Genomic DNA, 27,888 nt, shown 5'->3' with positions numbered 1-27,888 from the left:
TAAGCAGACTTTCTTTGCTGTCTAGAAACTGATATCCCTCAGTTCATTAGCTGAGTTTTCCACAGCACCTACAAAGGCACATTCCATTTCTATACTGTTTTATTTGTCTAGCTGATTTATTTTAAAAGTAGTCCATATTAAGATTATTAAATAATAGCTATGTGGTTTAATCTTTCCAGATTAATTATAATCTTCAGTAAAATACGTATTTCAGAGTACAAAAAAGTTGTTTACAAAACAAATAAAGGTGTATAGGTGTATCAGTAGAAGTAGCAGAGCTGCAGTTAGTTGCTGGGGCACAGCAATTTTGGCTTTTGTCTACTGGGTCAACCTGAGGCAAAAGGTTGAAGTGCAATGGCTAAAAATCAGTATTCAACAATGATGCTTTATGGCCTACTTAAAATTAGTTCAGTGATCCAGCCCCACTCTGCTGAGTGCAAAAATACCTATCTGTAGTCAGTGCATAAAATGTATCATACAGAAAAGCTACAGGAGAGTAACTCACACCTGGCTACAGCAGATTTGCTGAACTGAATCTTCCCCTCCATGCTGTAAATTCTTTTGTGGTACTCTACAGATAAGGAGTTCATTTGCAAAGTTTGGCACAGCTATCAATTTCATATAAATTTCAAATAAAAAGGAAAATTATTTACGTGGACACCATCTTCCTGTCACTGAATGGCAAAACTAAGCTTCTCAGAAGAGGCAGTGGATGTCCATTAGTTAGTTTAGCCCTTGCTCTGAATACACAAAAATTCAATGTGAATAAAACAGCAGCTTTATTCTGAGAGCCATCTCATGGAGGAGAAGATGAGAGTTGGAAATGTGATCCAGTCCATTTCAAGAGAAATTTATTAGGTCTGCATTTGGGTGTAATTTAGAATAGACGAGAACGTCGCCTGGGCGCCACACCCCAGTATCCAAGAAGGTGGGAAATGCTTCCTATACTGGTACTGTGCCAACCCCACAGGCCCCCAGATGCTGGCAGCAGCTCCCAGAGAGGCTGACCCCTGTCCCAGCTCCTGCCTGGCCACTGCACTGGGCTACGGGGAGCCACCAGCCCTCCCTGCCCAAGCTCACTCAGCTACAAAACCTTTGCTCAGCAGAGCTCTGCCAATAAGTGGCAGCAGAAGGATGTGCTTCTCTGTGGACCTTCAAAGATTTGTGGCGGATACTTTTTAGCTGAACTTCCTCTGTGGCAGCTCTTCATCCCGTGCTCTTTATATAGCAGCAATTAGCATATCTGAGAAATCCCCATTCGGCATGTTTTATGGTCTCTTCTCTGTACTGAGATAGTTCTGTAAGTTATGAGCAGAGCCATGCCATAATTCCTAATGTACAACTGTCAGGAAATCACTCACGTAGATTTATTCACTGAACAGTTGGTGAGGAAACCAATTCTGAAAAGGGAGCTAGAAACTTTAATTACACGAGAGAAAAAAATTACTCAAGCACCTCAGACTGGTCAAGAAGCTCCTTTGATGCGCTAAAGACATGACCTGAAATTAATAGATTAATGCACCATAGTGTTTCTGAGTTCAAATGCTGGCTTCTGCTCAAATTTTTATTCTGTATTACTATTGCTGACTTTCTTCAAAGTAATAATGACACCAAAAAACAACCACAAGTGTTAAATCTGCACTCTGGAACAAAACAAAGGAAGATTGAAGACAAAAGACTATCTTCCCTCAAGAAATATCTTCTTGACCAAAGGAAGTTCATACAACGCAGAATAGAAATATTCCTCCCTGTCAAACCCTGGTCTTGCTACCACTGAATGTAATGGCAAAACTCCTATTAATTTCTAGTGGAGGATGTGCAGTGAATAACTCAGATGGAAGTGGTAAACCATAAGTGACATAATCACTCAGGAACAGTCTCTGCCTCAAGTGACCTAAATTACTGGAAGAAATACAGTGAGAAACACTAATTTGAGTTTAGTAAGAAGCCTTTAGTTATGTTTCTGTGTTTACTTCTATCTCCAGCAGAGAGTTTCATGTGTCACTCTGTATGGAGCCAGCTGTGGCACAGGCATCAGAACACAGAGCTGGGGGTTCGGTCTCTGCACTTTTGCACTCAGCTTTGACACCAAAACACCCTGGCTCTGCTTACTCTGGGCCTGCGGCCAACTACAACTCTGTCCAGCCTTGGTCTGGGAATGGAGTAAGGTGCACGATCCAGGTGTGCCATCCTGTCCTCTAGCAGCCTCTCACGTATTTTCCATCTGACCCCTCCACTGGGACCACCAGCAAGTGGGGCCAAAGGAAGCAGGCCTGTTCTGGCAGCAGCAGCATCACAGAAGGTGTCCCCATCTGCCTTCACCTCAGCTAATCCCTTTTGTAACCAGATTCAAAATATTATTTTCAGAGATGTCATTAATGCTTATGAAGAGCTTTGAAACTCCTGAATGCAATAGATTACAGTAGTAAAAAACACAGAATTTTTTGTTTATTGATAAGAATGCAGCTGGGTATTATCAAACACTATATTCCCTAGGTGTAGGGGTGGTGGGAAAAAAAGGACTTGTTTTTCAGATGTCAGCTCTTTGTAGAGGTTGTTCACAGATACTTAGACACCGTTTGAGCATGAGGTTTTGCCTCTTCCACCTCCCACAGAAGCTTCATGTACCCACAAGCCCAGATTTGTGCCTTTTCAGTACTGCTTATGAGGGCAAAACAGGTAATGCATTTTCCTCCTAAGACAGTGATTGCACATCTGTGAAGGCAGTGATGCCCCACTGTCTAAATTTTTCTTCTCATGGGAGAGGACAAGCTTCTTTAGAAATAACCATAACCACCAATTTTGATTCTTTTTCAGGGGTGTAGTCTGGACATAGGTCCATTCCTACCTGGGAGCAGAAACTGCATGGGAAGGAAGGCTGTCCTAAGGCTTCCTCAAGGGAACAAACACACTATAGAAAAACAATAATGTTTTGGGCCCTGCTCAGCCATCTCTAAGCTATTGAAAGATCTTGCATGCAGACCTTATCATAAATTATAATTGCTGCTTATGGTATTTTTCAAACTGTCTCACACTGCACTTGATCCTCCCATGAGGACAAAAATTTAGACCATGACTAACTCCTTTTCAGTGAGTTTCCCAAAGCATAATTTCATTCTTTTCTCTTCAGTTTCCCACACAATTCTTTTCTCAGATTCCTTCACTGTTATAGAGCACAGTTAATTTTTATGTCCTCTCTATCTATGTATTTTTAACTCTTCCTGCTTGCTAAACATTAATAATTTGGTGCAAGGAAGACAATTCATCATCTGCTAATGGCATTTTCCCAATTGTCCTTCTCACACTGCACTTGGTCCTTCATCCCATGCCTTTTTTATAGACAGCATACTTTTGCTCTGGACTGCTGCTTCCATGAAATCAGAAATTAATGAGCTAATATGTTTTATTGTATCAGATGTCTCTGATAATATGCTTTCTTATATCAGATGTCCCTGAGATTGTAATTAAAATCAGAGAAAGCCTCTTGGAAAATATTTCAGAGCTGCCAAATCACAGTAATTTTATACACTTTGTATTAATACTTTGTTTGATTGTATTTGTGATCAATAATCTCACAGCTGTCTTCCCCTTTTCTCCTTCAGTCTCAAAGTTTCAGCGGTCACATGAAGTTGTACCTACCTCTGTATTTGACTGTGGTTGTACAAATACCTTTAAATAAATGCAAGATTTGATTAGCAATAGATTATGCTGCTCATATTTGAATACTAATAATCTTTAGAATGTGCAAGGAAAAAAATCACCTTCAATAGCTCATTTCAAAGAAGTTACAAAGCAGAGTCTTCCATCCCATCTCTTCTTAAACATCTCTTAGCGATACAAGCTAACAAGAAATGCTCTTGGTTTTCCTTTCTTTCTAGTTACATAAGCTTCCCTTACAGCCATTTGCAGTAAATGCAGAGGAGTATGAATAGCAATTTTTCGTTCTGAGAGAAAATGCTGGTTCTCAGTATTCCTGACCTGGTGGCTTACTGGCTTGAATTATTTTTGTCTATTTGTCTTCTGAATAAAACATGGTGAAAAACGACTTCACATCATGCCTTCATTTCTCAGAGAAACATACTGATGGGAAGGGAAGAAAGTGGGAAATGTATGGGGAAATTTCGGAAAGGAAATACTTGTCCCAAACCATGTAAGGAGCAACTTCAGCCTTTCTGGCATGCTGGTTTTGACCCATGAAATAAAAAAGGTACCATATTTCAGAACATGAGACTGTTATATATGAAATACAATTAAGAGATTTGGAATGATATGAATATATAATGTACACATTTCTTTACAGATGCATTTTTCTCCAGACAGTCCGGTGCCTGCTTTAATTTGGAAGCTATCCATTTTCATCCAAAGTTAACCAAGAGTGACAGGAAATCAGATGCTTTCATTATATATCTTTTCTGAACTTGAAAAAAAAACCCACCGTCCTGTTAATTACTTTTCTAGGAAGCTATTTTGTGATACCACAGGGATAGATCTTCCATATTCAGAAGTGGTACAGAAATGAAAACTTTACAACATACAGTGTGAATAAAGTATGTAACATGAAGATTTTTAAAAGTATATTTGTCTTCATTTGTTCTTATGTGAATATGTGACCAATAATAAAGAATTTAACTGCTTCTGGCCTGGCTGGATGAACTGACAGTTGCTGGAAATGTGACCTCTTTAACCTTATACATCAAGCAGCTCATATACATTATTTATTTAGCTGGAATTAACAGTGATCTGTGAAGCTCACTGTATTTTCCTTCAGTTCTCTTGCTCATCAGTCATACCTGACCCCTGTGAGTATGTTCAGTGGTAGCACTTTCATGTCATTCTGATTCATGAAAGACTGGGAAACTACAGAAGAGAGAAGTTAAATAATTTTCATGGATTTTTTTTTTAATTTAAAATATCCTAAACTACCTTTACATCTTACATGATCCCTTACAGATTGCTGTGAAGGTGGAGAGTGGAAACAAATGCCGCACCCTCCTATAATTATTGGAAAGGAGGATGTGAGCTGGTATTAACATAAGTACTCTGCAGAAGCAGCAAGGGCTTGGACTCCTCACCTGACTGCACACTGACACAATGCTCCAGTGCTGTGCAATGGGAGGTCTGGGAAATAGAGTCCCTCTAAGTACCTCACTGGTAATCTGAACGCCACAGCAAGCCCACCCTTGCTCTCCCCTCTGTACCTCAACCCTCTCTTTTGTTTAAGAAGCCATGAAACAGATGGGGAGAACATGCTCAGCCAAACTTCACGTGGAGGACAGTTTCATGTTGGTGAGAGTGCCATGCTCCAGCATGCAGCTCCTGCAACCACATCCAGAACACTTGCTTTCTCCAGCTGCTGAATACCTTACAGTCCTGGGAGCAATCCATGCTAATGGGGCCAAAGGTGGAAAAGGGATAGCAATACCCGTGTATCTTTTCAGGCACATTTTACAAAGAACATCTATTAGACTACTTTGTTTCTGGTCAGGGCGACTTTTATTACACACAGTTATCATCATAAGCACTACAATGGATTAAAAAAAATCAGACAAAATGTGCAATTAAAATCTTGGGTTTGTAATTCCAGAAATCTTATTTCCTTCATCAATAACTTTAGTGCTTACCACAGGGAACTAAAGAAGCAATTAAACATGGTTGTGGACATTTTTATGCATGCACTCTTGTATCAGCTCCAGAGCTGATTCATAAACTAAGCCATCCACTCAAGGAGGGGGGTGGGGAGGGGCGGTTAAAAACTAAAAGGCAAGACAAGTTTCTCACAATTAATCATATTCTGAGCTTTCCTTACTCCCAAAGTGGCTACTTTTCCAACTTCAGAAAAGATGAAAAGACCAGTTTTATCAAAGGGAGGATCTGACTTATGAGAGACCCGAATGAACTGCTCAAGTATGTTTTCAATAATTAGAAAACAACAACCTCAGGGAAAACTTGCAAAAAAACAGGTGCAAACATTAAGGAATATCCTTGAAAATTGCAAATTTACATCTAGTTTGAAGATATTTTTCTCTGATCATAGTCATCCTAACAATGAAAAACAATGAGGAACAAGTGATTCATCGTAGCAACAAATGCACAGCACATACCATATGGTAATCAATCCATACAGAAAACTTTAGAGGTTATTATTCTATTAAATTCTTTATTTTCAAAAACCTATCGATAAGTTTAGCTAGTGCTGTCCCAGAAAAAAAAATATATTGACAATTAATTCAAATGAGAAAGAAACTTGTTTCACTGAGGGTAGAAACAGCAAATGTAGGGAGCTCTAAAAGTAAAGTTAAGGTATCTAAATAGCATTTCCATTCTACAAGAGCTGTCATGAAGAATAACCAGAGAGATTAGGCCCACTGTGTTCACTGAAGCTGCCCTCACACACAGTTGTGTGCCTTGGAGACTGCAGAAGGTGAGAAAGGCAAAGGCTTGTGTCATGATTTGAAAACTATACCAAATAAAAAAAAAACCTTTCACATTGTGGTCTCGACTGTGTTTGTTAAGATTACTTCCAATACCACTCTATTTAATACACTCTTTCTTCAAAGTCCTACTCTGTTGAACTCTGCTACATAAATACAGGCAGTAACACACAGCCCTCCCACAGACACGCTTGAAGGTCCTGAGTAACTCACCACTAGCAGGGATCTGTGCACCACACTGCTCTTGTTGTTCAGTTCTTCCTGTTTAACGTGGGAAAACATTCTTTATTTGTGGGGAAGGTCAGTGCTACCATTACAGGGATGAATTGATCTGTGTCTCCTTGTAAATGCAGCATGAACATCTGGGAAAGAAAACATCTACAACTGGCTCATACTTACAAGTACTCAAGTGCTGTGATTGCTAACTGGCTTCTCAAGCACTGCAATTCTTAAATGAAGTCAATAAATGGTAGAGGAGTATCAACACACTTAATTCTGTGTTTATGTCTCCAGCTTCTTCAGGCGCATCCTGAAACGGTGCCGGAAGAAGTCTGGACCCTTTTGCTAATGCATTCAATCTCTCCCTCCCTTTTCATCTAAAAGCATCTTTGACTGTGCTTTTATTTTCATTTCTGCCTTTCTGGTAAACACCCTGGGAAGCAGAGAAGAAAAACCTGAATTCTACTCTTAGTCCTGCAACACTTCAACAGGCTCCACTGCAGCCAGGGGGATGTGGTATTGTGCCTCTGAGGAAAAGCACTTACTCAGATCTCCTCTAAACCCTTTTCCTTCCTCATGAGATACTGTTTCCCCTCTACTGTCCTACAGATCCAGATATGTGGGATTTCCAGATGAAGCATGAACAGATAATGACTATATTCCCTATTTAGTTTTCACTGGACCTTCTGTTCTCAAATGAAATGTAGCAGCACATGAACTTGCATCTTCAGTTTTAAACTGGAATGGAGCTGCTTATTATACATGTATCTTCTTCAAAGAGACTGATTTTGATCAAATTATCAACATTGAGGCCAAATTGTAGTTTTTTAAGACAGAGGAAAGAGTTGCGGGGTATTTTGCTTTCCATTAATATGTGGGGATAGAACTAATAGGCAAAAAAGAGATTGCAGATTCAAAGGACACTTGCTAGAGTGTGTGCCAGATGCTGATAGCTATATATAGCCACTCAAAGGAGAGTGACTGCAGAGAGTATCTTACCCAGGCAAATAGGAATTTGCCTGAGTAAGATCAGGGCAAAAATAAAAAAAAAAATAAAAATAAAAATAAAAATAAAAATAAAAATAAAAATAAAAATAAAAATAAAAATAAAAATAAAATAAAAATAAATTTTTTAAAAATAATTTTTTTAAAAAAAATTTTAAAAAACCAAAAAAACAACAACCCCAAACTCAACCTTTAATCTACAGTGCATTACTTCTGCTGCAGAAGTTGTGTAAGTACTCCATGAAGTGAATAAGAAAGTATATGTCCTCATGATGACCTTACCTACATTTCACATAAATGTGTTTCCAAATTTAACAAAACCAAATCTTCTTTTTTACCATTAGCCTCATAGTCATTTTTGACTACAACCTCTATTTCTTTGCTTCATAACCCTTAAGAGAAGTAAGCAGAGGACAATAGATAAGACTTCTTTAATGTAATAAAAAAGCAGCATGCAGCCTATGAGATGAAATTCAAAAACAGAACTTGGATATAAAGAACATGATTTGCCATCCTATGTTTTTTCTTATTGTTTCACTCAAGAACATTTTAGGCAAGAGAGGCGCTTGATTTCCTTGCCTCTTTCCTCTATACCCTGATATCAAATTTTTCTTCCCTTTTATCCAATACAGTGGGCTTTTACCTAGAGCAATATAATTTCTAAATAGTTCAAAATGTGAAATAGCAGTACTTGAGAGGATGAGCTATCATTTCTACAGAGCAGTATGACAATTTTGGAATGACCAGGAGGTTGGGTATGGATTCTAGTTAACACTGATGAACCTGGCTACTAAAGATTAAAGTCCCAAATGAGTAAATGCTACCTTTCTACACACAGGTCTATCCAAATTATTCTCATTAAAACAATTTTAAAAATTTATAAGCTTCAGTCCATGTCAAGGTATTGAAGGCTTTCCAAAACTGATTAAAAATATAAAATGAGTTATTGAACTGCATTAAAAACCAACCTTTTTCATGTATTGAAAAGTAATGGTCTATAATTTGTATTCAAGAGATCTTATTTCCAGTGGATAATAATTGTAGTGCAGCCAACTCTGTGCCCTGTTCCTCTGAAAACCTCATGGAATGTACAGAAGAAGGTTTTGTATCCTGCTGATGACACACACACACCCACTCTGTGTGACACTGTTTCTTATTCTCCAGTCCTTACAGGGAAGCTTAACTTTGTTTCATTATGTCTTTATTTTTCCACTGATGGTTCTTTTAAACTGGTGAACACAAATGGAAGTGCACAGGTATCATAGAATGGTTTGGGTTTGAATGGACGTTAAAGATTCCAGTACTGCGGGCAGGGACACCTTCCTCTAGACCACATTGCTCAAAGCCCCATCCAACCTGGCCTTGAACACTTCCAGAGATGGGGCATCCACAGCTTCTCTGGTCAACCCTTTCTAGTGTTTCACCACCCTCAGAGTAAAGAGTTTCTTCCTAATATCTAATCTGAACCTACCCTCTTTCAGCTTCAAGTCATTTCCTCTTGTCCTATAACCCTTGTAAAAGGTCTCTCCCCAGCTTTCTTGTAGGCTCCCTTTAGGTCCTGGTGCCATAAGGTCTCACTGGAGTCTTCCCTTCTCCAGGCTGAACAACCCCAACTCTCCCAGCCTGTCTTCATAGGAGAGGTGCTCCAGCCCTCTGATCGGCTCAGTGTCCCTCCTCTGGACTTGCTCCAGCAGGTCCACATCCTTCTTGGGTTGGGGGGTCCCAGAATTGGTATTAGATAAACTGATTAAGAATCTGGCATGGGAAAATACTGACTAAGGGGAGGGATAACCTCCCCATCAACCTCATCAGCAATACAGGCTGGTGCTAACTGGCTGGACATGAGCTCTTCAGTGAAGGACCTGGGGGTTCTGGTGGACAGCAAGCTGCTCAGGAGCCAGGAAGGCCTCCCAGCGCTGCCTACACGAACCCTAGAGCACAGTGTCTGCCCTACCTAGCCCATCTCAGCCACACACCTTTTGTTTTAGCAGATATAGAGCCTCATTTCACTACCAGCACTTCAGATACCCTACCCCAAGCCCTCTGCCCCTCTCCTTCTTTCCTGGCTGCTCTTAAGCAGCTTTCTGCCACTCTCATTTCTGTTTCCATGTAGCTTCCAGGCTGCTGTAGCCTACTTGTCTGCCAGCTTTCCCTCACAGTCATCCTACATGACATCTCTACTCTTCCCACAGCCACTAGGGATACTAGGTCTGTCCTGGCCAACACCTTTAGCCTCACTCTGAACAGCAGAGGCCTCATTTTGCCTGCAAACATTCACAGGCCCATGGCAGCTTTTGTGCTGCAAGCAGCTTAAAACTTCTGGCCCTAAGAGGGGATAGCAAACATTTGATGTAAAGGAGAAAATTTATGAGTTTAATAGCAGAAATTTTAAAAAAGGATGGGAATTCTTACACAACTGTACTAGAAGATTTATGATACAAATAATAGGAATGGAAAAACATTTTGAAATTAAAAAAAGTCCAACTGAAAATCAAAGAGCGGGTGGATTAGGCAACAATGAATAAAAAACTTTCAGTCTTGGTCAATATTTCTCCCTGTAGCAATACCAGTGGGTTACAAGTTTCAGCTTGTGCCACTTGGGATGGAAAAAGTTAGAACAAAGAAAATATCAGGATAAATGAAAAATAGCTGGTCTGTTGTCTTTCATTGACTTTTCAGATCTGAACATTGTCTTTCATTAGCTCCAGTTTCAAACCCCAACACCTATAGTACCTACTATTCCTCTTCTTAGAAATTTGTCCATCATTTTTTGTAAAAATCTTTTTTAAACCACCAGACACTGCTTGTGGTCCACCTCCTTCAACTTCAGATGAATGTTTATATTCTTTTATCAAATACTGTTTCATTAATACTGCGTCACATAAAATCTGTGAGAAATTGGTGAATATTTTAGTAGGTAACCTGCAGTCCACTCTCTCCTACTATAGTCTACATTGCCATCAGTATCTAAACAAGTTAGTTTAAAGTCAGCTATGTCTCCTCATCTAGAAACTGCAGTATAAACTTATGCTTATGCAGCAGCATGGATTACATACAATAAATTAAATCTTTCTTTCCGGAGGTAGGCATATTTGGAATGCAAATGGTAAATCCTGAGTTTCAGACAAACAAATGATTGCCTATCAGAACTCCTTTCCATACTAGTCCTTAGAGTATTGCATACATGTAAAGGGGGAAATTTGAAAGAGTCAGATAATTGCCACAGGCATCTTTAATTCTAACAACACTTCCCACTTGCAGATAGTAGCACAAGTCTGAAAGAGGTAATAACAGCTAAATGGATATTACTATCTGCCGTTACCTGATCTATCTGCACAATTACAGCACTTTGTGAATGCTAAATTTGCTTATAAGATCTAGCTTAACAGCCTAAAACAACCCTTTTTCAGGAACAACATATCACCAACATGTTGTTTGGAACTGATGGAACTTTCACTTAGAGAAAAATCACAGAAATAATTGCTTCCAGAGAGATTTCTTTCCCAAACCAAACCCAAGGGCAATACAAGAGTCAACTCCATTTCTGAAAAGCAGGCATTAAGAGGCCAGAGAACACCACCAAAAATTAGATTTTTCCTCTCCTTTAACAATGCCAGGAACAAAATTTTAAGACTTAAAACATCTCAAGACACACCACAGCTATAGAAAAGAGTAAACAATCATTGCCTCTTCTCTGAGAAAGTCACAGTGATTCAGTCAAATAGAGTCCTATAGTCCTATAAATACTGTAAATTGTTGAATTCATGGGAGATCTATCAGTTTTCACAAGAGGATGATGTGACCATCTTTGTATTGGCATACAGGCCTTTGAATACACCCTTGAATAAAAAAACACCCTTTATTCTGCCAGAACAAATCACTTCCTTCCCATCAAAAAAGACCAAATGGTCAAAAAACAGACAATCACAGTCAAAGTGATAAAGCAAAGTATCCTCCTGGCATAAAAGGAATGTGAAATAAATTAATATACAGTAAGTCCAAGCAGACATATTTTATATCTGTTGCTGATAAATAAATGTTGTCTAAAAGCTTTTTCAGACAAGTTCTTATACTTGTAGTATGGCCAGGTATATTGGGTCAACCCACTACACCAGGTTTCTACAGATGGAAATTCTTTAAGAAGGAAACCTCAGTCTTCTCATAAATTGGCTTGAAACACAAAGAGATAATAGGAGAGTTTCATTGTTCTATTTTCATCTATTCCACAGGTTTCATATTGTGTAAGTACTTTATTTAGATTGTGAACCTACTTTGACATTGAGGATGGCAGAACTATTTCTAGTCACATTCACTTCATTTAATCTTTGCCAAAGAGAAAGAAATCAATGAAATATGAACAGCAAAAAGCAATACACCTGCCAGAAAAAAAATACCATCCAGGTTTTATAAATGAGCACTCTGGAAAGAGTCACTGAAATAATATATACTACTAGAAAATGTGCCATTGTAGGAAGTGTTTTGGTCCTGAAGACAATGAGCATTTTGCTGTTGAGATACCTTTAAATTACTATGAGGCTGCTATTTGCAATATACTATATCAATGTCACCAAAAATATCAACATGCAAACCAATATGTTAAAAATATGTAAAGAGGCAGGTGCAATAAGACATCATCCGTCCATCCATCCATCCGTGGAGGTATGTCATAATAAATATAAAAACACTTACGTCTTCTTGCTTAGGAATGCTGAACTTGGTGATCTTTGACTTGGTCCTGGCCGAATCAGGCTTGCTGGAAGGCACTCCCCGATATGACTTGGTCGTCTCTGCTGGTAACTTCAGCTTTGGAGACTCATCAGGAGCCTGGTCTTGACCGTCCATTGGCCTTACATAAGCTGTTGGCTTCTGCTGACCCAGACTGGGCTTTGAAGCAAGAGATGGTGGGAAGTTTTGGACACAGTGCCCCCCACCATGCTTTGCTGGCCTCTCTTGGACTTTGGTTCCTCCTTCTGAGCTACAGCTGAGCTTCGCTGGCTGCTGGACTCTATTGGTGTTGTCTCCTAATGTGGCCCTCAGCGAGCTTTGCTGAGCAGTATTGGAGGAGGAGGAGGAGGAAGAGGAGGTGGAGGAGGAAGAGGAGGTGGAGGAGGAGGAAGAGGAGGAGGTGGGACTCGATGCATAGTGTTTTAGTTTCTCCAAATTGGATTTTTGGCTCGCCAGTTTGAAGTCACCCTTGTGTGACTCCAGCGACCGGTGTCCATGTTTGCTTGCTCTCTGCTGGCCATCTGAAGTGGCATTATGCCCAGACTTCTGCCAGCCCATCGTGGTACTTTTGTTCTGCTGGGCAGGTAGGGAGGCTGGTGTGGAAGAAGTAGTGCTGGAAATAGGAGGAGGAGGTGGTGGTGGTCTCGAGTCTGCAATAAGATGTTCATCAGACTTTGAAAGAGATGTCTGAGGAACCCCAGGTTTTGGAACCCCAACGAGATGGCTCTGGTTTGACCGGTCAGTTAACAAGTCTTTCATTTCATCATAGTTGCCCAAAGTATTCTGGATGCGATTGGAAAGCTCATCCCCCTTGTTAGTCTGTAAAACAAAAATAGAGTGTTCTGCTACAGTCAACATAAGAAAAACAAAATTCCCTTCATGCTTCTGCTGAAATCCTTACTGAAGTAAGACTGCCTTATTCAGCAGCAGCGTTGAGGGATGAAATCGAAAATCCTTATTGTCTCTGAAGACACTTGTCAACATCTTAAATCTACCCTGAACTGGAAAAGCTATAAAGGGCCTTTGAGTATATAAAAAAAGAAATCTATCACAGATATCACACTGTAGTTAAAGTATATTACCTGGAAACTGGAAAATTTATTATTGCAACTGCACAGAATGTTTTGGATTAAATCTGACCATGATAAAACTTTTCCTGTAGCCCAATGCAAGCTCTCCTTCAGTCATGAATGAAAACACTGCATTCCCAATTTCTTCCTCTGCCTGCCTAAGTTTTCATAACCATCTGGGAAACCACACAACATCCCATGTAAGTGCTGAATGAATTTGTCATCTAAGCCAGCCAAATGCTCTGAGGTGACTTGAAAACAGCTTGTGGGAAATGAGAAAAGTACAGATTATGTCCTTTCTTTTAAAATGCTCTGACAGGGTGCTCATTCCAGGGCACTCTTCTCTTGTTAAAAAAAAAAAAAAGGTGAACAGAACCCTTGCCAAATTCTTCACATTTCTCAGTGCTTGCTGTGCATAGCAGGGGAATACAGCCACCCTTCCTCCCCTTCAAGATTAATTATTGTCTTAAAAATGATCCATTTACTTCCTGACTGAAAAGGCAGAAGCTTCACAAAGAAATAAAACAAGCAAACAAAACATACTGGAAAAGATTGAAATTTCTTGCTTTAAAAAGGCACTGTAAGCAAAAGGGTATATCATCAGTATTTTTACAGCAGAGATTTTTTGAACCCTGCCAAGATTCAGGCGTGTGATGTCCTTTGCTTTACGTTTTCAGAGGAAGACAGTAACGAGGCAGTGGAGTTCTCCTTTCTCTCTTCTAGACATGGAATCTGAATGGGAAAACCCCTATTAGTTTCAGAAGGTCAAGCTTTCTTCTCAAGGCTCTATGTTTTAGAGGAAAACAGGAACAAGGAGAAAGAAGGGAGTAAAGGAAGTGGAGAAGATCCTCTTAAAGTTACAATTAAAAACATGAATGATGTAGCAACCACATCAGTTACTCTGGAAAACTGGGGATATGGAAGGGAAGGTATTCAAGGGAAAACTCCCCAGTTTGGAATCTTTTATTTTTAGGGTTTCCTAGTAGAAAACCTGAACCCAGGCAAAAATGCACAGCAAATGAGTGCTGTGCTTGCCACATGCAAACTTTTAGAGGTCTACAGTGGAAGCATTCTTATGTCTAACAGTAGAAGCAGTCCTGTTTTGCTTCAAACTTTTCCCCTCAAATTTCAAGGACACTACCTTGTACCTGTAAAATGCATTACACCTAGCTTTCTGATATGTTTTTGTTACTATGCTAACAGAGCTAAATATATATATCAGTAATATATACTGAAGTGGGGGTAGGAAGAGAAGAACATTAAAGTCGTGCATTTGAAAATTTGTATTGGAAACTTGGAGTAGGGTGGCTCAAGGTTCAACCACTACAGCCTGATCTTCCCTCTGCATGTGAGGCTGTTACTGTCACAAAGATAATAACCTGCTATGGAAAAAAATTTGAAGGATTGACTCACAGATAGCAAGTCACTTTAAAAAAGAGTGTTCTTCCACTTAACAGGAATCACATCAATGTCCTAAAGAAGTGGAAACTATTCATGAGGCTAAAGATGTGGGAAGCATCACATAAATCTGAAAAGAAAGAAGGTTGGAGATACCCTCACGTGTCTCCTGAAGTCAATGAAATAACTTCTACACTTGGGCATCTCCTTGACCAGCAGAATTGTGTTCCAGAATACATAGTAATGTTCCTTTTACCCAGTGCATCTCATTATTCTTCATTGAATCCTCCACGTTGTGTAGATACCTTGTAGAGAAGTATTGTTTCAGCTTCCCTCTATGGTGAGAAATCTGCTGTTGGGCCTGTACTCATTATTATTTAACCAGAGTGTATGTATTATTTAGCCAGAGGTTTCTTTCCCTGACAGGAGCACGGCAACAATGACCACCAAATGGAATGGGGCCCCCCCTCCCACAGTGTGGATATCTTGTGAGGACGTCTCTCCACCCATCTGCCTCTCGCTCCATGAACGTAAACAAATTTGTGGGCAGGTTTTGCCCCTAAGAAGTCCAACTTCCCTAAAATAAGGTCTGTTTTTTTCTGATGGCTGCTCTGTTGATGGAAAGGAAACAAAAGCCTAATTGTAGATTATCTGTAGATATCAATAGCTCAGAGAAATCATTGGGTTGTCTTCTACACGGATGTGATGTGAAGGTCACACACACATAGACATCTTGTATTGAGTGATCCCAGATAACCACAAGAATAACTGCAGCAAACTAGTATCATGGCATATGCTGACAACTGGCCTGTGCTGTTTATTCCTTCAAGATGCACTGGGGACAGCTTCAGGTGACATTTTGTGTTGAGCTGATCTCATACAGAAGAGTTCACCTACATCCTCTTGGGAACATGATGGGATCTGAGGTAACTTGTTATGAGCTTTAGTTTGTCCTATTATCTTCTCTGAAATATTGCTGGCCTAATTTAAGCTTTCCCTCAGGGAAAACATGGTCACAAAATGGGTAAGTAGGAAGAGCATTCTGTGCAAACATGTCTAACTTACAGTGCTCTGATATTCTTCTGCAAAGCAAGACAAATCCAAGCATTTGAAGATGGCAACATATAACACTTCTAAAAATAAACCTGATGGCTGCATGGAAGGCCAGCAGAATTTTTTTCTTCACTAAAAATACTTACATAGTTAATGGGGCAAGGTATTCTGTCCAGAAAATATCCAGAACTAATTTCCTACTTTTTCACTCCCCTATAAAAGAGATTTTATGTAAAAGATACTGGATTTCCTGTAATCCTTCATAGAGGGTTGCTATGGATACTTTGAACAGGATAAGGGGCAACCTGAAGAGTCAGGATTTTTGAGAAAATTCAATGTTACAGTAGTAGTGATACATGTCAAGGTGAGAGACGATGTAAGATTTAAGAGATTTCCAGTCCACCTTTGATTTTCAGATATGGTCTTCTGAATAGCATATCCTTTGGCTTTAGCTTGTGTTTCTCAAGATGAGCAGTGGAATACTGAATTTAATCAGAGCTTGAAGTGAATGTCTGCTATAACTTCATTCCCCTCTGGAAACCCCAAAAAGGTGAACATGATCTTTAAAGGGAGTACAAGTGGGTTTCAGTTTTGCTTTTGCAGAAAGGTTTCCTCTTTTGCAGATAGGCTCTCTCCACAGTCAGATCAAAAAGCCACAGCTCCTTCTCCCTGTACTGAAAGTTCAGAGAGCCCAATGGTCCATTGCCAGTGTATACATGACAATCAGAGTATGCCACTGATAAAAGTTTTGATGTCCAATAATATCATAATGACTGATCACCCCAAGCAACTCTGCCACACCAACATAGCTGTGAGTTATACTGCTGTCCCCATGTCTCCTTGACAAAGTTAGCTGTAGGACATATTTCTGCAGCACCCTCTCTACACATTCGTTCAAAATAGGGACACAGTGTTTAAAGGTAAGAAGCAGGAATGGAGCCATTATTCTGCTTGCCTCATAGGATTATCCACTCAGTATCCTCTCTGCTTCTGGAGATGGCAATGATTTTTCATCCACTCCTATTAAAGCTGATGGAATTAGCTTTTACATTATACTGTGGTTGCACAGAGGTGCCCTCTGACATCCTAACTCAGAAAGTGCTGGTGTGTCCATGGCACATCACATCTGTGTCATGACAGTCGGTACATCGGCACAGAAGTAATAATCAAAGTGATACCACTTTTATAAGTGATTTGAGCTTCAGTATCACCAACCTGAGGCACCACAGACAAAATAGTACTGGAGACACAGAAAAAGGCCAGGTCCTTTTTGTGTGTGGTCTATTTGACTGGACCACATGGAAAATCATTAAGTCGTCACTGCAGCAGAGCCCTCAAGAAATGCCAAGACACAGCTGACTTACGCTTTCCAGGCTTTCTTCCACGGATTAGTCCTTGACTGGTCTCACAGTAGACATTTTCAAGTAGGTCATTGAGGAGTTCAAGACATTTGACATGGTTTCTAAATGCCTTTGTAATGAATCTGAAATCTGGGCAGCTGGAGGTCAGCTTCAAGGCAGACAGATCTGTGTTCCTTCAAGGGACATGGTTTGAAAGTGGTAGATCTTTCTTTTTTATTAGGGACTAAATACAAGCAACAATCTGGAAGAAGACCAAGCTAAAAGCTGACCCTGGAGCAGAAGAATTAAAACGCAAGCATGGAAGTCAAAGCAGCAGCCAGGACCCAGGTTCCAAATAGGTCACCTGGAAAGAGGCACTAAAGCACCCTAAGCATCAAGGGCAAGTGATGCTGCATGGAGGGAAAGGCTTCACAATGTGGCAGCTGTTACAGTAACTTGGACATTTCTGGAAAGGCACAGCAGAAAATACATGATGATGATTTGATACATACATGCAGTCATTGGGTAAATTGAGGGAGAGGAGCAGCCCCCATGAGACACTGCTCTCTGGTCCTGTTCACCATTTTCAAGCTTCTGCAGAGTGTAAAAGGCCCTGCTTGACCTTCTAACAGGGAGTGATGAAAGAGAGTTGTGCCTCATCAAACTGCTGTTACCATGAGGAACAACACAGGGAGTTGAGACTCAAGCTACTTCTGTCTTTGGTGGAGGAAAAACATGTATAGCAGACAAATTTTCTTATTATCCTGGTAATTCTTATTGGGAAAAAAAGGTATTTCAGTACAATAACCTTGGCCAGGGCATAATGTTTACAGTACTGCTTGACCTTCACACGCTAGTTTAACACAATTGTTTTCTTCTAAGTATTGCAAAAACAGGATATCTTCACCTTCACCTCTTAATTTTAATTCCATCTCAAATATTGCAGGGATATTTCTAGTTTAATTCACTCTTGTGTGCTTCTAAACACTAGAAGAAGCTTTATACACATACATAAATATAAATGTATATAAAATCCGACTCTCAGGGAATCACGTGTGTTCTCCATGAATTTTGGGAAGCTAGCACTCATGGGAAGGTGATGAAACCTGGACAGTGTCTTCTGCAGGCTACATTTTTGTACTGTGGAATAAATAAATAAACAAAGATTTGCCCAGCTGGGAAGCATCTACCTTGTACGGTTCACTGAAGAGGGAATAGCTCATGTTAAACGCGCCATTGTCCTGCTGGGCCTCCTGATTTCTCCTTTCCCATTCCTTCCTTCGCAGCACGTTTCTATCTGGCTCATAGACACTGGAGTTAGAGAAAAAAAAAAAAAAGATAAATAGTTTTTTTTAAGAGTTAAAAATTGGAGGGCAACATATAAACCAGCGGGCATTTAAAAGTTAAGAACTCTGTTTTGCAGACAGATGGCAAAAATAAGCACAAACATGAATCAGATGAATGCCAGTTCAAGTAGGCTGGGGAGGTTCAGGTCTCTGGGAATGCTGGTGCTTTCTTCACACAGAGAATAATAATTAAATTCTTACAGAAAAATAAAAAAGAAATCACATGGCAGGATCTAGTCTGTACAGAACTTCTCAGCTTGAAACGTGACAAAGGAAATATCTAAGCAACTTTGACAAAGACTAGAAGTTCTCTTAAGGCAGATGGTAATTACAGCTGTGAGTAAATAGAAATTATGAACATGTTCCCACTTATGACATATCCTCTGAGTGTTGTATGAAAATGCTGCTTTTTTTCACATGGCTGTGTTTCTGTAGTGATTCTTTCATTAACTAGCTCCCTAAAGAGCTGTTAAAACTATATGCTGTAGTGGTTTCCACAGTTAGGTTGCTTCTTCTGATCTCTGCTAATCAGCCAAGTCGTGAAACTACTACTGAAACAATTCCTCTTTCTGATGGATTTGACACTATCACAACCACAGAACATGAATAAATGAATAGTGGCACAACAGTGTATGTATGGCTAGTAGAGTGTAGCTGGAGAGAGAATAAAATCACTGCATTACACAACAGCAATAATTTTTAGAAATTAACAACTTTAGCTCCAATATAGACATTCAGAATAAAAATTAACTTTTTTATTTTCAGAATTCTAGTTTAACACATGACAACATAAACCAGAGAATTCTTATTCTGAATTTCTATGGAACAGCACCTTTCAGGTTTACACATTTCAGTTCATTATGTTTTATTCTCCTCAAAAAGGAAGCCAACATGTCTAACAAAGTTAACATGCTATTTCAGGACAATGTGACAAGTATGCTGATTCCTATTTTGCTTAGCTCAGCTAATGTTTTTCCTCTGGCACAGTAACTCTGTAAAGTAGGAATATATATTAATGTCATGTAAGTGCACCATGTGTTAATAAGATAAATGTTGTCTTGCTAACCAGCTTCCCAGTTAGCAAAACATATGTTGCATTGGCTACCCACGTGATGCTACCTAGTATGCCTAAGGCAAGGCAGTCAAAAGGCCAACAGCTATCTGATTCTAATTCGGGACTTGAGGGAGCTGAAAATACACAGGATATGTTAGATGCTATTAGTATTTAAAAACAATGCCTCAACAGTCACTAAATGAACAGAAAATCTTTTGTTTGCTTGCTGATGCTGCTAACTTGAACAGGACGGCAGAGCAGCCTTCTGATGGGTCTGAGGGCAGATGCCAGGGGCTGAGCACAGCTCTCAAACACAGGGGTTCCTTGTGAAACACAGGGTTTCAGCACAGCAGGTTGGAGACAGCGTCCAAACACCACCTTGTTTACAACTGCTTACAGGTGGCTGAGGGTTTTTGGGTTTTTATCCCACACTTTTCATGAGCAATGCATGTTATTCACTCCAACACCCTCTCCTTGAAAAGCAGCATAATGAGGAGGCAGCTGCAGGGATGGAGTTTTTGGGCATGGAAAATGCCTTCCTCCAGAAAGAAGGGGATGGTGAAGGCATCCCCATGCATTCCTGGGAGTGAGATCACCTACTGCATATGCTGCACATGCTGCTGAGACCAGAGGCAGAGCAGTTGTCACTGACTGCTGTGAGAGCAGAGGTCTTCAGTTACTACATTGTGCCATCGAGCCTACTCCCATCAGCTGAGTCAGTTAACAACCACCTGTGTAGAAAACCAGACTTTCTGCCACGCTTAATAACTGTTGTCAGGTTGGGTTTTTCTAGAGTTTTAAGAGATCAGGTTATAACTTCATCCTCAGCTATGTGTCCTCATCCAGAATTTCTTGACTCTGAGATGCTTTGCATTTGTACTCTAGCCTGCAGCCAAATAGAGATGAGCAGCTTCCCTGAGATTAATTATAATACTGGTCTCTACCCAATTTCTAGGAAGTAAACAAGTGCAGCATTCTTCACTAGTCCTCATACAAATTTAAAAATTCACTGGTGTGTTAGTCCTAAAGTGGAAGAACATTTTTATCTCTTTATTGGACAGAGATATATTTGATGAAGCCATACAAGTCATCAGGTCTCTGAACCCCCTTCTCAAATGAATTCACTGCTGGCAATGCAATGCACAACCTGCAGTAATTCAGAATGCTTATGCAAATGTCAGAACTGTGTGACAATGCCTAATACACCATCTACAAGCAGTAAGTTAGGAAGAGCTACAAGTTGAGAGTTGTGCTCCTTTGGTAATACCAGATGGCAAAATGTCTAGCATTTGTGAAGCTGCTCCTTATTTGCATGAACATTGCAGCAATCACATTTCCTTGAACGTATGTCACCAAATGTATTTATTTGTTTTGGTTCAAGGAGAATACTGCCAACTGCTATAATTGTCTTTATTGCAAACACTTCAGTTAATGAAAATGATTCTTTTTAATAGATTTCTTCTTTATTTTTTTTTAATTTGCAATTTAAAACAATCCCAGAGGTACCTTTTAATGGTTTAACGTGTGTTTTTCAATATCTAAGCCATGAAGAACAAGCTCATGAAAACCTCATCACTTTTTCCTCATCGGGGCATGTGTACATATGTGAGTGATATATGCATATATATGTGTAGTATGCATGCTCAGTTTTGTAAGACTTGGAGTCAAAGAACATGCAAACACTCACCACTCAAAAGTCAGTGTCATTTATATTTGTTCCATACAGGTCAAATTCCAAAAGGTGAATTCAAACAGTTTTTAAATGGTATACTGTTATTTTTTTAATTTTGCATCTGTTTCAAATTGATGCTTAAAGGACGTGAACCAGAACATGAGCAACAAGTCAAACACTTGCAAAGTTATATATGAATAAAGGTTGTACTATAGAAATTTAATTATCTCAAATTTGGCACATTGCTTTTTGATTTATCTCGGCCCCAAGTTCTGCCAAGACACATACTGGATATACCAATGAATTGTGCCTAAGTGCCAGTGTCTCAGGCTCAAAGAGCTTTCAGCACACCACCACCACCTTGATCACAGAACCCCTACATCCTCTGCTTCTTCCACGGTACACGGAATAATTTCACTCCTAGGTATCTGCCAGATCAGATCTCCAATGGATTGCTAAACATCTCAGAGTAGGTATGTTTAATGAATTTTGATCTGCTGTGATACCTTTTGGCAGATTACCTGGATTGTCCCCGGTCTCTGGCCATGCCCACAGTGAGCATGGCTCCCTGTGAGACCAGCCCACAGAGGAGAGCCCAGGCGTGCTGGCTCCTGATGGGAGGGTGGTAGTGGCACCAGCCTCCCCACAGAAACACTCACAGCTTTCTTCATGCTATTCCTGCCATCAGAAGGAACCATTTCCTTTAGTCCTTAATTAGAAATAGACAGAGATGGCTCAGGGGACAGCCTAGGAGCAGAGCAATAATTTTACCTGAAAAACCTGGGGCTGGATTTAATCTCCTACAAAGCCCAAAGAGTTATGTTTTCTCAGGCTAGGCTGAAAGAAATCATATAAAAAGCTTAAAATTTTAGGTGTTGAAAAGTCTCCTTTTCTTTTCTTTCCTATTAAAAAAAAAAAAAACCAAAAAAACAAAACACAACAAAACAAAAAAAAAAAAAAAAAAAAACAAAACAAAACAAACAAACAAAAAAAAACACTCTATTCCTGACTTGCTCAGATATCACTTTTTGGAGCAACTCAAATAAAAAGGTCTCATCTCCATGATGAACAAGGTGGCAACAGTGCACCAACATATCCTCCTATCCTTCAGTTTTGGAACACCCAAATTTGCATTCAGAGGAAGATGTCCTTTTCCACAAACGAAGCACTGCACCTTCACAGAGGAATTACATGGTGTGCATTAACGATGCTGCTTGACCTTTTCAGAAACCACAAAATTGCTGCATCATGAAGGGGAGATTCTGGAAGGGTACTGTTATTCTCTTACAAGATCACCATCCTCCTAACAGCTGGCATCTTTGAGGCTGTTAAAGACACAGATAGGTAAATTGAGGGTGAGATTACTGGTACTCCACTTTCTTGGCATCAGTTTATCTTCTGGAAAAAGAAGGGGGCTGTGACCCAGCCAGCTGTTACCAGCATGACAGAGGAAGGTGTTACCATATGTATACAGAGATCTGGCCACAGTTTCTGAACTTATCATTTGCAGCACCCTGCAATCTTGCCTTTGCCTTTCCGGACCTTCCAGTATAATTTTCTAGTCCAAAGACTTAGTTCATTATTCTCTGAATTGTGAGGGCTTTGCCACACCCACATACACACATGTCTTCCTTCTACCTCCCCATGCACATAAATACTGTGATAGAAATTTAGCAGGAGCAACTTGTTTGTTCACAGTTAATGTTTACCCAGGAGGCTGATCTCCTTCACCTTGGCAGCTACCTGTGGCACTTAGCACAAAACATTCAGAACCTGAAATCTAGACATATTAATTACAAAAGCAGAGCTTAAACTGGCAAATCCACAGTTCCTGTGAGCTCCTGGCAGTCCTTTGCTAGGGAAGATCTAGTTCCCCGGGCTGAGCTTCTTTCCCAGATTTTGTCAGCCTCTCCACTTGTTCTTAAACTGACCCTTCTTCCATCAGGAAATTAAAAAGCTCCATAAAAACACCATCAGACTACAACACCCACTCCTGGCATCTCTGCAGTGACACCATCCCCAAGCTGCTGGGTGCAGTCCACATCAGCACATGCTGATCATGTTCCAAACAAACAAAAAAAAAACCCACCTCAAAAACATAACCCATACAGTAAGTGACTAAAAGATATGTGCATTTCAAGAATAAACCTAGATCCATGAACAAGTTTTCTGCAAGGACATATATATCTTTGAAATTAAATTTTAGCACACGGTCATTTTTGAATTATGAACAAAGCTAGAACTCCTTCAAAGCCGTGGAAAACAGGCAATATTTCAAGAAAATAAATTTTAAAATGGTTTACTGATTATTCTCAACATTTCCCCACAAATTTTAATCTGGCACACAAATCAATATACTAAATTTCAGGCTGAAGTGAGGACATTTTCTTAAATATTTAATAGTCTAATTCTCCCCTGAATTACTACATTTATGCCAAAGTAGCTAAATAGAGTAAGTCAAAGGAAAAACTTACACAACACCATAAAAAATCAGTCCAGCCCTGATGCAGGACAGTGATTATGAAACTCTATTCAGAATGGAAACTGGATTCTGAATTTTAATGCACCATCATTCCTGTCTCTCTGCCATATTTAAAAACTCAAAAGGATGAGTCAGACTGAGACCCTGTAAAGGCAAAAGCTCCAAACATTTTTAGAAAATAGTCTTAACTCTAATGATTTAACAACAACTGAGATTGTCTTGCTTGCTGAATCGCAGCGCTTAACATAGTAATGTTTTCTATTTCACTGTTCATGTCCATGGTTTTTGCTGGCCAATTTCTAGGTACCAGTTCCAGATAAGCACAAATGGTATCTGTTTGGAAACTCATTGCTGACAGGGTAGAGGGAACTCCAAGGTTTGGCAACCTTTCATTTTTGAGCATTAAATATTTTCCCTAATGATATTTGAACTATTGGTTAAATTATGACAAAGGAGCTGCCTTTGATGAACAAGTGTCATAATCAATAAAATACTTTCCTGGGCTACAACTGGCTTTTTTTAGACTTTTTATCTATCCTAAACAGCAGAAGTTAATTTGAGGATTTTTACAGTATTTTTTCCCATTTACAAACAGGAATGCCATGGGGTAAAGCAATTACTCTGATTTACTGTTTTCACTTTGATTGAACATAAAGATGTAGCAGGGTCTCAAAAAAGCAGTAACTTAACAAACTGTGCTCCTATCCACAGACAGATAAAGTACCTATTTTGCTATTTCAAAGAGTTTACCTCCAGGCAGCAGCACAGAGCAAACATCAATCAATGACATGTGTCTAAGATGAGATTGATGTTTACTCTCACAGCTTTTCATCTTACATCCAATAAATTATTTTTCCTTCACCAAAGTGCCTGGTTAAATTTCATTTTTCACTTTGCAGTATCAGTTTTAAAACTTTAGCTTCCAGCAATTTTAAAGCTAGGCTTCATTGACGCTTCAGCTTTTACAGCCTGTTTATGATTTGTATTAGCCATGAAACACTACCGACCAAACATGAATATGATCAGGGGAAGCTGAGCTGGGGCAGCCTCTCTCACGGTGGCAGGTGCAGCATGGAAGGTGTGAGATTACTTTAATTATCTGCCTGGAAATTCCAAGTCCAAAACAGGGAGCTGTATTTTCAGGGGCAGATATATTGCATCCACCAAACAAATGAATATACACATATCATATCAGCAAAATCAGCATCGGAGTGTTCAGGTCAGGTCTTCTGAGGGTTAACACTGGGCAAGTGGAAGGAACCAAGGCTAATTGTGGGTGTAGTTATTCCTTACAGGCACTCATACCTGACATTCACAAAATGTAAGTGCTTTGCATGCAACCTGACTGAATTTTAAATGTGTATCAAAATGCTGAGAAGACCTACGGCTGCAGTTAAGACTGGGACCTAAGCTGTTGAGTCAGAGCATCACAATAGAGGAACATTAAAAAATTGTATTTAGTTAAACACCTGCTTTTGTAAGAGTACCTCTTCCAGCCTCACTATAGACAAAACAAGCATATTTTCTTCTCTCTGTGAAGTTTTGCTCAATGAGAGAAATTGAGACATAATTCTCATTTATTTTTAGTTTCAGGAAAAATGACTTCATCATATGATAAAAATTACCAGTCCATACTTATATTACACATAGATATTCAAAAATTCCCACTCTCTATTAGTAGGTAATCCTATTTTCAATACCTTATTTTCTTTTATAACCCTAAATCTGCTAGAAAAGTGCCCAAGATGGTTGAAGATCTTAAAACAACACTGAGCCGAGCTAGAATCAAAACATTACAACAGCTTTAATTTTGCACTGCTCTAACAATACATTCTTTGAAAGTATATTCACAAGTGTAAAATTCATGACTAATAATAATATACAATAATCTTACACCTGGAAAGGGTTTCTTTTTCTTCACAATTAAAAATTAAATTTAAAACCTTCAGAAACTGAGTGAAAATCTTGACTACCAAGAAACATACTGTAGATGTGACGAAGTATTCCTTTTGTATCCTCATCCATATCACCCAGGTAGAGATAAAAAAAAAAAAAAATTAAGACTGAAGAGCACAAACCTGACAGATCAAAATGATACCCTTTAATTTAATTTTTGAAATGTTACTTTTGTGTTGTATTTTAAAAATACAACAGCCCATAGAATCAGAGAAAAGTGTGGGTTGAAAGGCATCTTTAAGGTCATCTAGTTTCAAGCCCCTGTCCTGGGCAGGGATTCCTTCCACTAGACCAAGTTGCTCAAAACCCTATTCAATGTGGCCTTGAACACTTCCAGGGATGTGTCATCCACAGCTCTGTTCCACTGTCTTGCCATCCTCATCGTGAAGCATTTCTACCTTATGTCTAACCTAAACCCGCCCTCTTTCAGTTTGAAGCCATTCCTCCTTGTTCTATCACTACATGCCCTTGTAAGAAGATCCTCCCCAGCTCTGCTGCTGCCTCCCTTTAGGTCCTGGATGGTGGCATAAGGTCTCCCAGGAGCCTTCTCTTCTCTAGGATGAACAACCCCAACTCTCCCAGCCTGTCTTCCCAGCAGAAGCACTGCAGCCCTCTGATCATCTTCATGGCCTCCTCTGGACTCCATCCAACAAGTCCACATCCTACCCGTGCTGAGGACCCGAGCTGGGTGCAGTACCCTTGATAGGGTCTCACCAGATAAGAACAGAGGAGCAGAGTCCCCTCCCTTGCCCTGCTGGCCACGCTGCTTTTGGTGCAGCCCAGGGTACAGCTGGCCTTGGGGACTGTGAGTGCCAGTTGCCTGGCCATGTTGAGCTTCTTGTCAATCAGCACCCCCAAGTCCTTCTCCTCAGGGCTGCTCTCAACTGAGAGAACAATTTTTTCTGCCTAACCTAACAGTGCTGAATTCCCTGGGCTGCTGCTACACAAGGCCTTACCTAACTTGGCGGTTCCTCTATCTGATCACTTCCCTCTCACACTGCTTCCCTGTCAAAGATGTCAGACAACACCCCTTTGCCTGCTTTCCACGATATCCTTATGCATGGAAAACTGTTCCAGTTACAAACTGCCAAGCCTGTGCCCTTTCTTCTTTTCCTTTGCTTTTATTCTTTAGGCTTCTTACAGTCATAATAAGTCAAAAAATACAACTTTCTAAATTTTTTTTTTCATCGTTGTAGAAAATGTGCACACATAGGTAAATTATTCATATAGTCTTGGTCAGACTGAATGGTGCCATAAACTGAATTTACTCTTATCATTGCCTGATTTCTAGGGATGCTCTGAACTTTTAAAATGTAATGAAAAAATTCTGGCCTTTTAAAAAATCTATTTGACATTTTGCAGTAAGTGTTTAATACTTTATTTAAAATGTTTGTTGAACTTCCTTTTGATATGTTTGCCAAAAACTGGATTTCAGTCAATAAAGATTTTCAGTGTTAGTTTCAGCAGTAAAAAAATTAAAACTCATAAAAATTAACCTAATAAAAGTTAAAAAGTTTCCTGAAACTTTATAAAATCTAAATAAATTAAAAAGTGCCCTAAAAATTGTGGAAAAAATTATGTTTTGTCTCTAGGTCTTTTAGAGAAAAAAAAAAACCCATCCTCACTCCCATTTTTTTTAAGTTACTTAAGTAGCCTGTTCCTTCCAGGGGGTTCTGTACAGTGATCCATCTGCCCACAGCTATTTGTGGACTGCTGAGTACTCCAAGGTATACTTCACATGCCACACACAAATTCAAAGCTCTGCAACTGGTAGAAAAATTTTACCATACAATTCACCCTGATATGACCTGACTTAAAGTAGCAAAAGCAAAGGTCACAATCATAGAATTAGAGAATCACAGAATCACTGAGGTTGAAAAAGACCTTCAAGATCATGTCCAAGCTTTGACCAAATACCACCATGCCAACAAAATCACAGCCCTAAGTGTCACATCCAATCATTTCTTAACATTTGACTGCAGCACCTCCCTGGACACCCCTTCCCAAACACCCTTAACCACCCTTTCAATGAAAAAATTCTTTCTGATGATCCAACCTGAAACTCCCCTGACATAGTTTGAGGGAGGTTCCTTTTGTTCTGTTCCTAGTTGTCTGGGAGAAGAGCCCAATCCCCATC

At 39.6% G+C, this 27,888-nt stretch overlaps 1 protein-coding gene across 1 annotated transcript in view; it reads right to left on the bottom strand.

The window, feature by feature from the left end:
- Window positions 1–27,888, bottom strand: part of AFF3 (ALF transcription elongation factor 3) — a 315,284-nt gene that overhangs the window by 247,089 nt on the left and 40,307 nt on the right. The window contains exons 3-4 of the mRNA XM_053934722.1: window positions 18,432–18,552; window positions 12,345–13,199 (exon numbers count right to left, since the gene is read on the bottom strand). Of these exons, the coding sequence (XP_053790697.1) occupies window positions 12,345–13,199; window positions 18,432–18,552 (976 nt within the window). The remainder of the gene's footprint in view (window positions 1–12,344; window positions 13,200–18,431; window positions 18,553–27,888) is intronic.

Source organism: Vidua chalybeata, chromosome 2, assembly GCF_026979565.1.
Source record: "Vidua chalybeata isolate OUT-0048 chromosome 2, bVidCha1 merged haplotype, whole genome shotgun sequence".
In the NCBI taxonomy this organism is placed as follows: Eukaryota; Metazoa; Chordata; class Aves; order Passeriformes; family Viduidae; genus Vidua; species Vidua chalybeata.
This window is presented reverse-complemented; position numbering and strand designations above follow the sequence as displayed.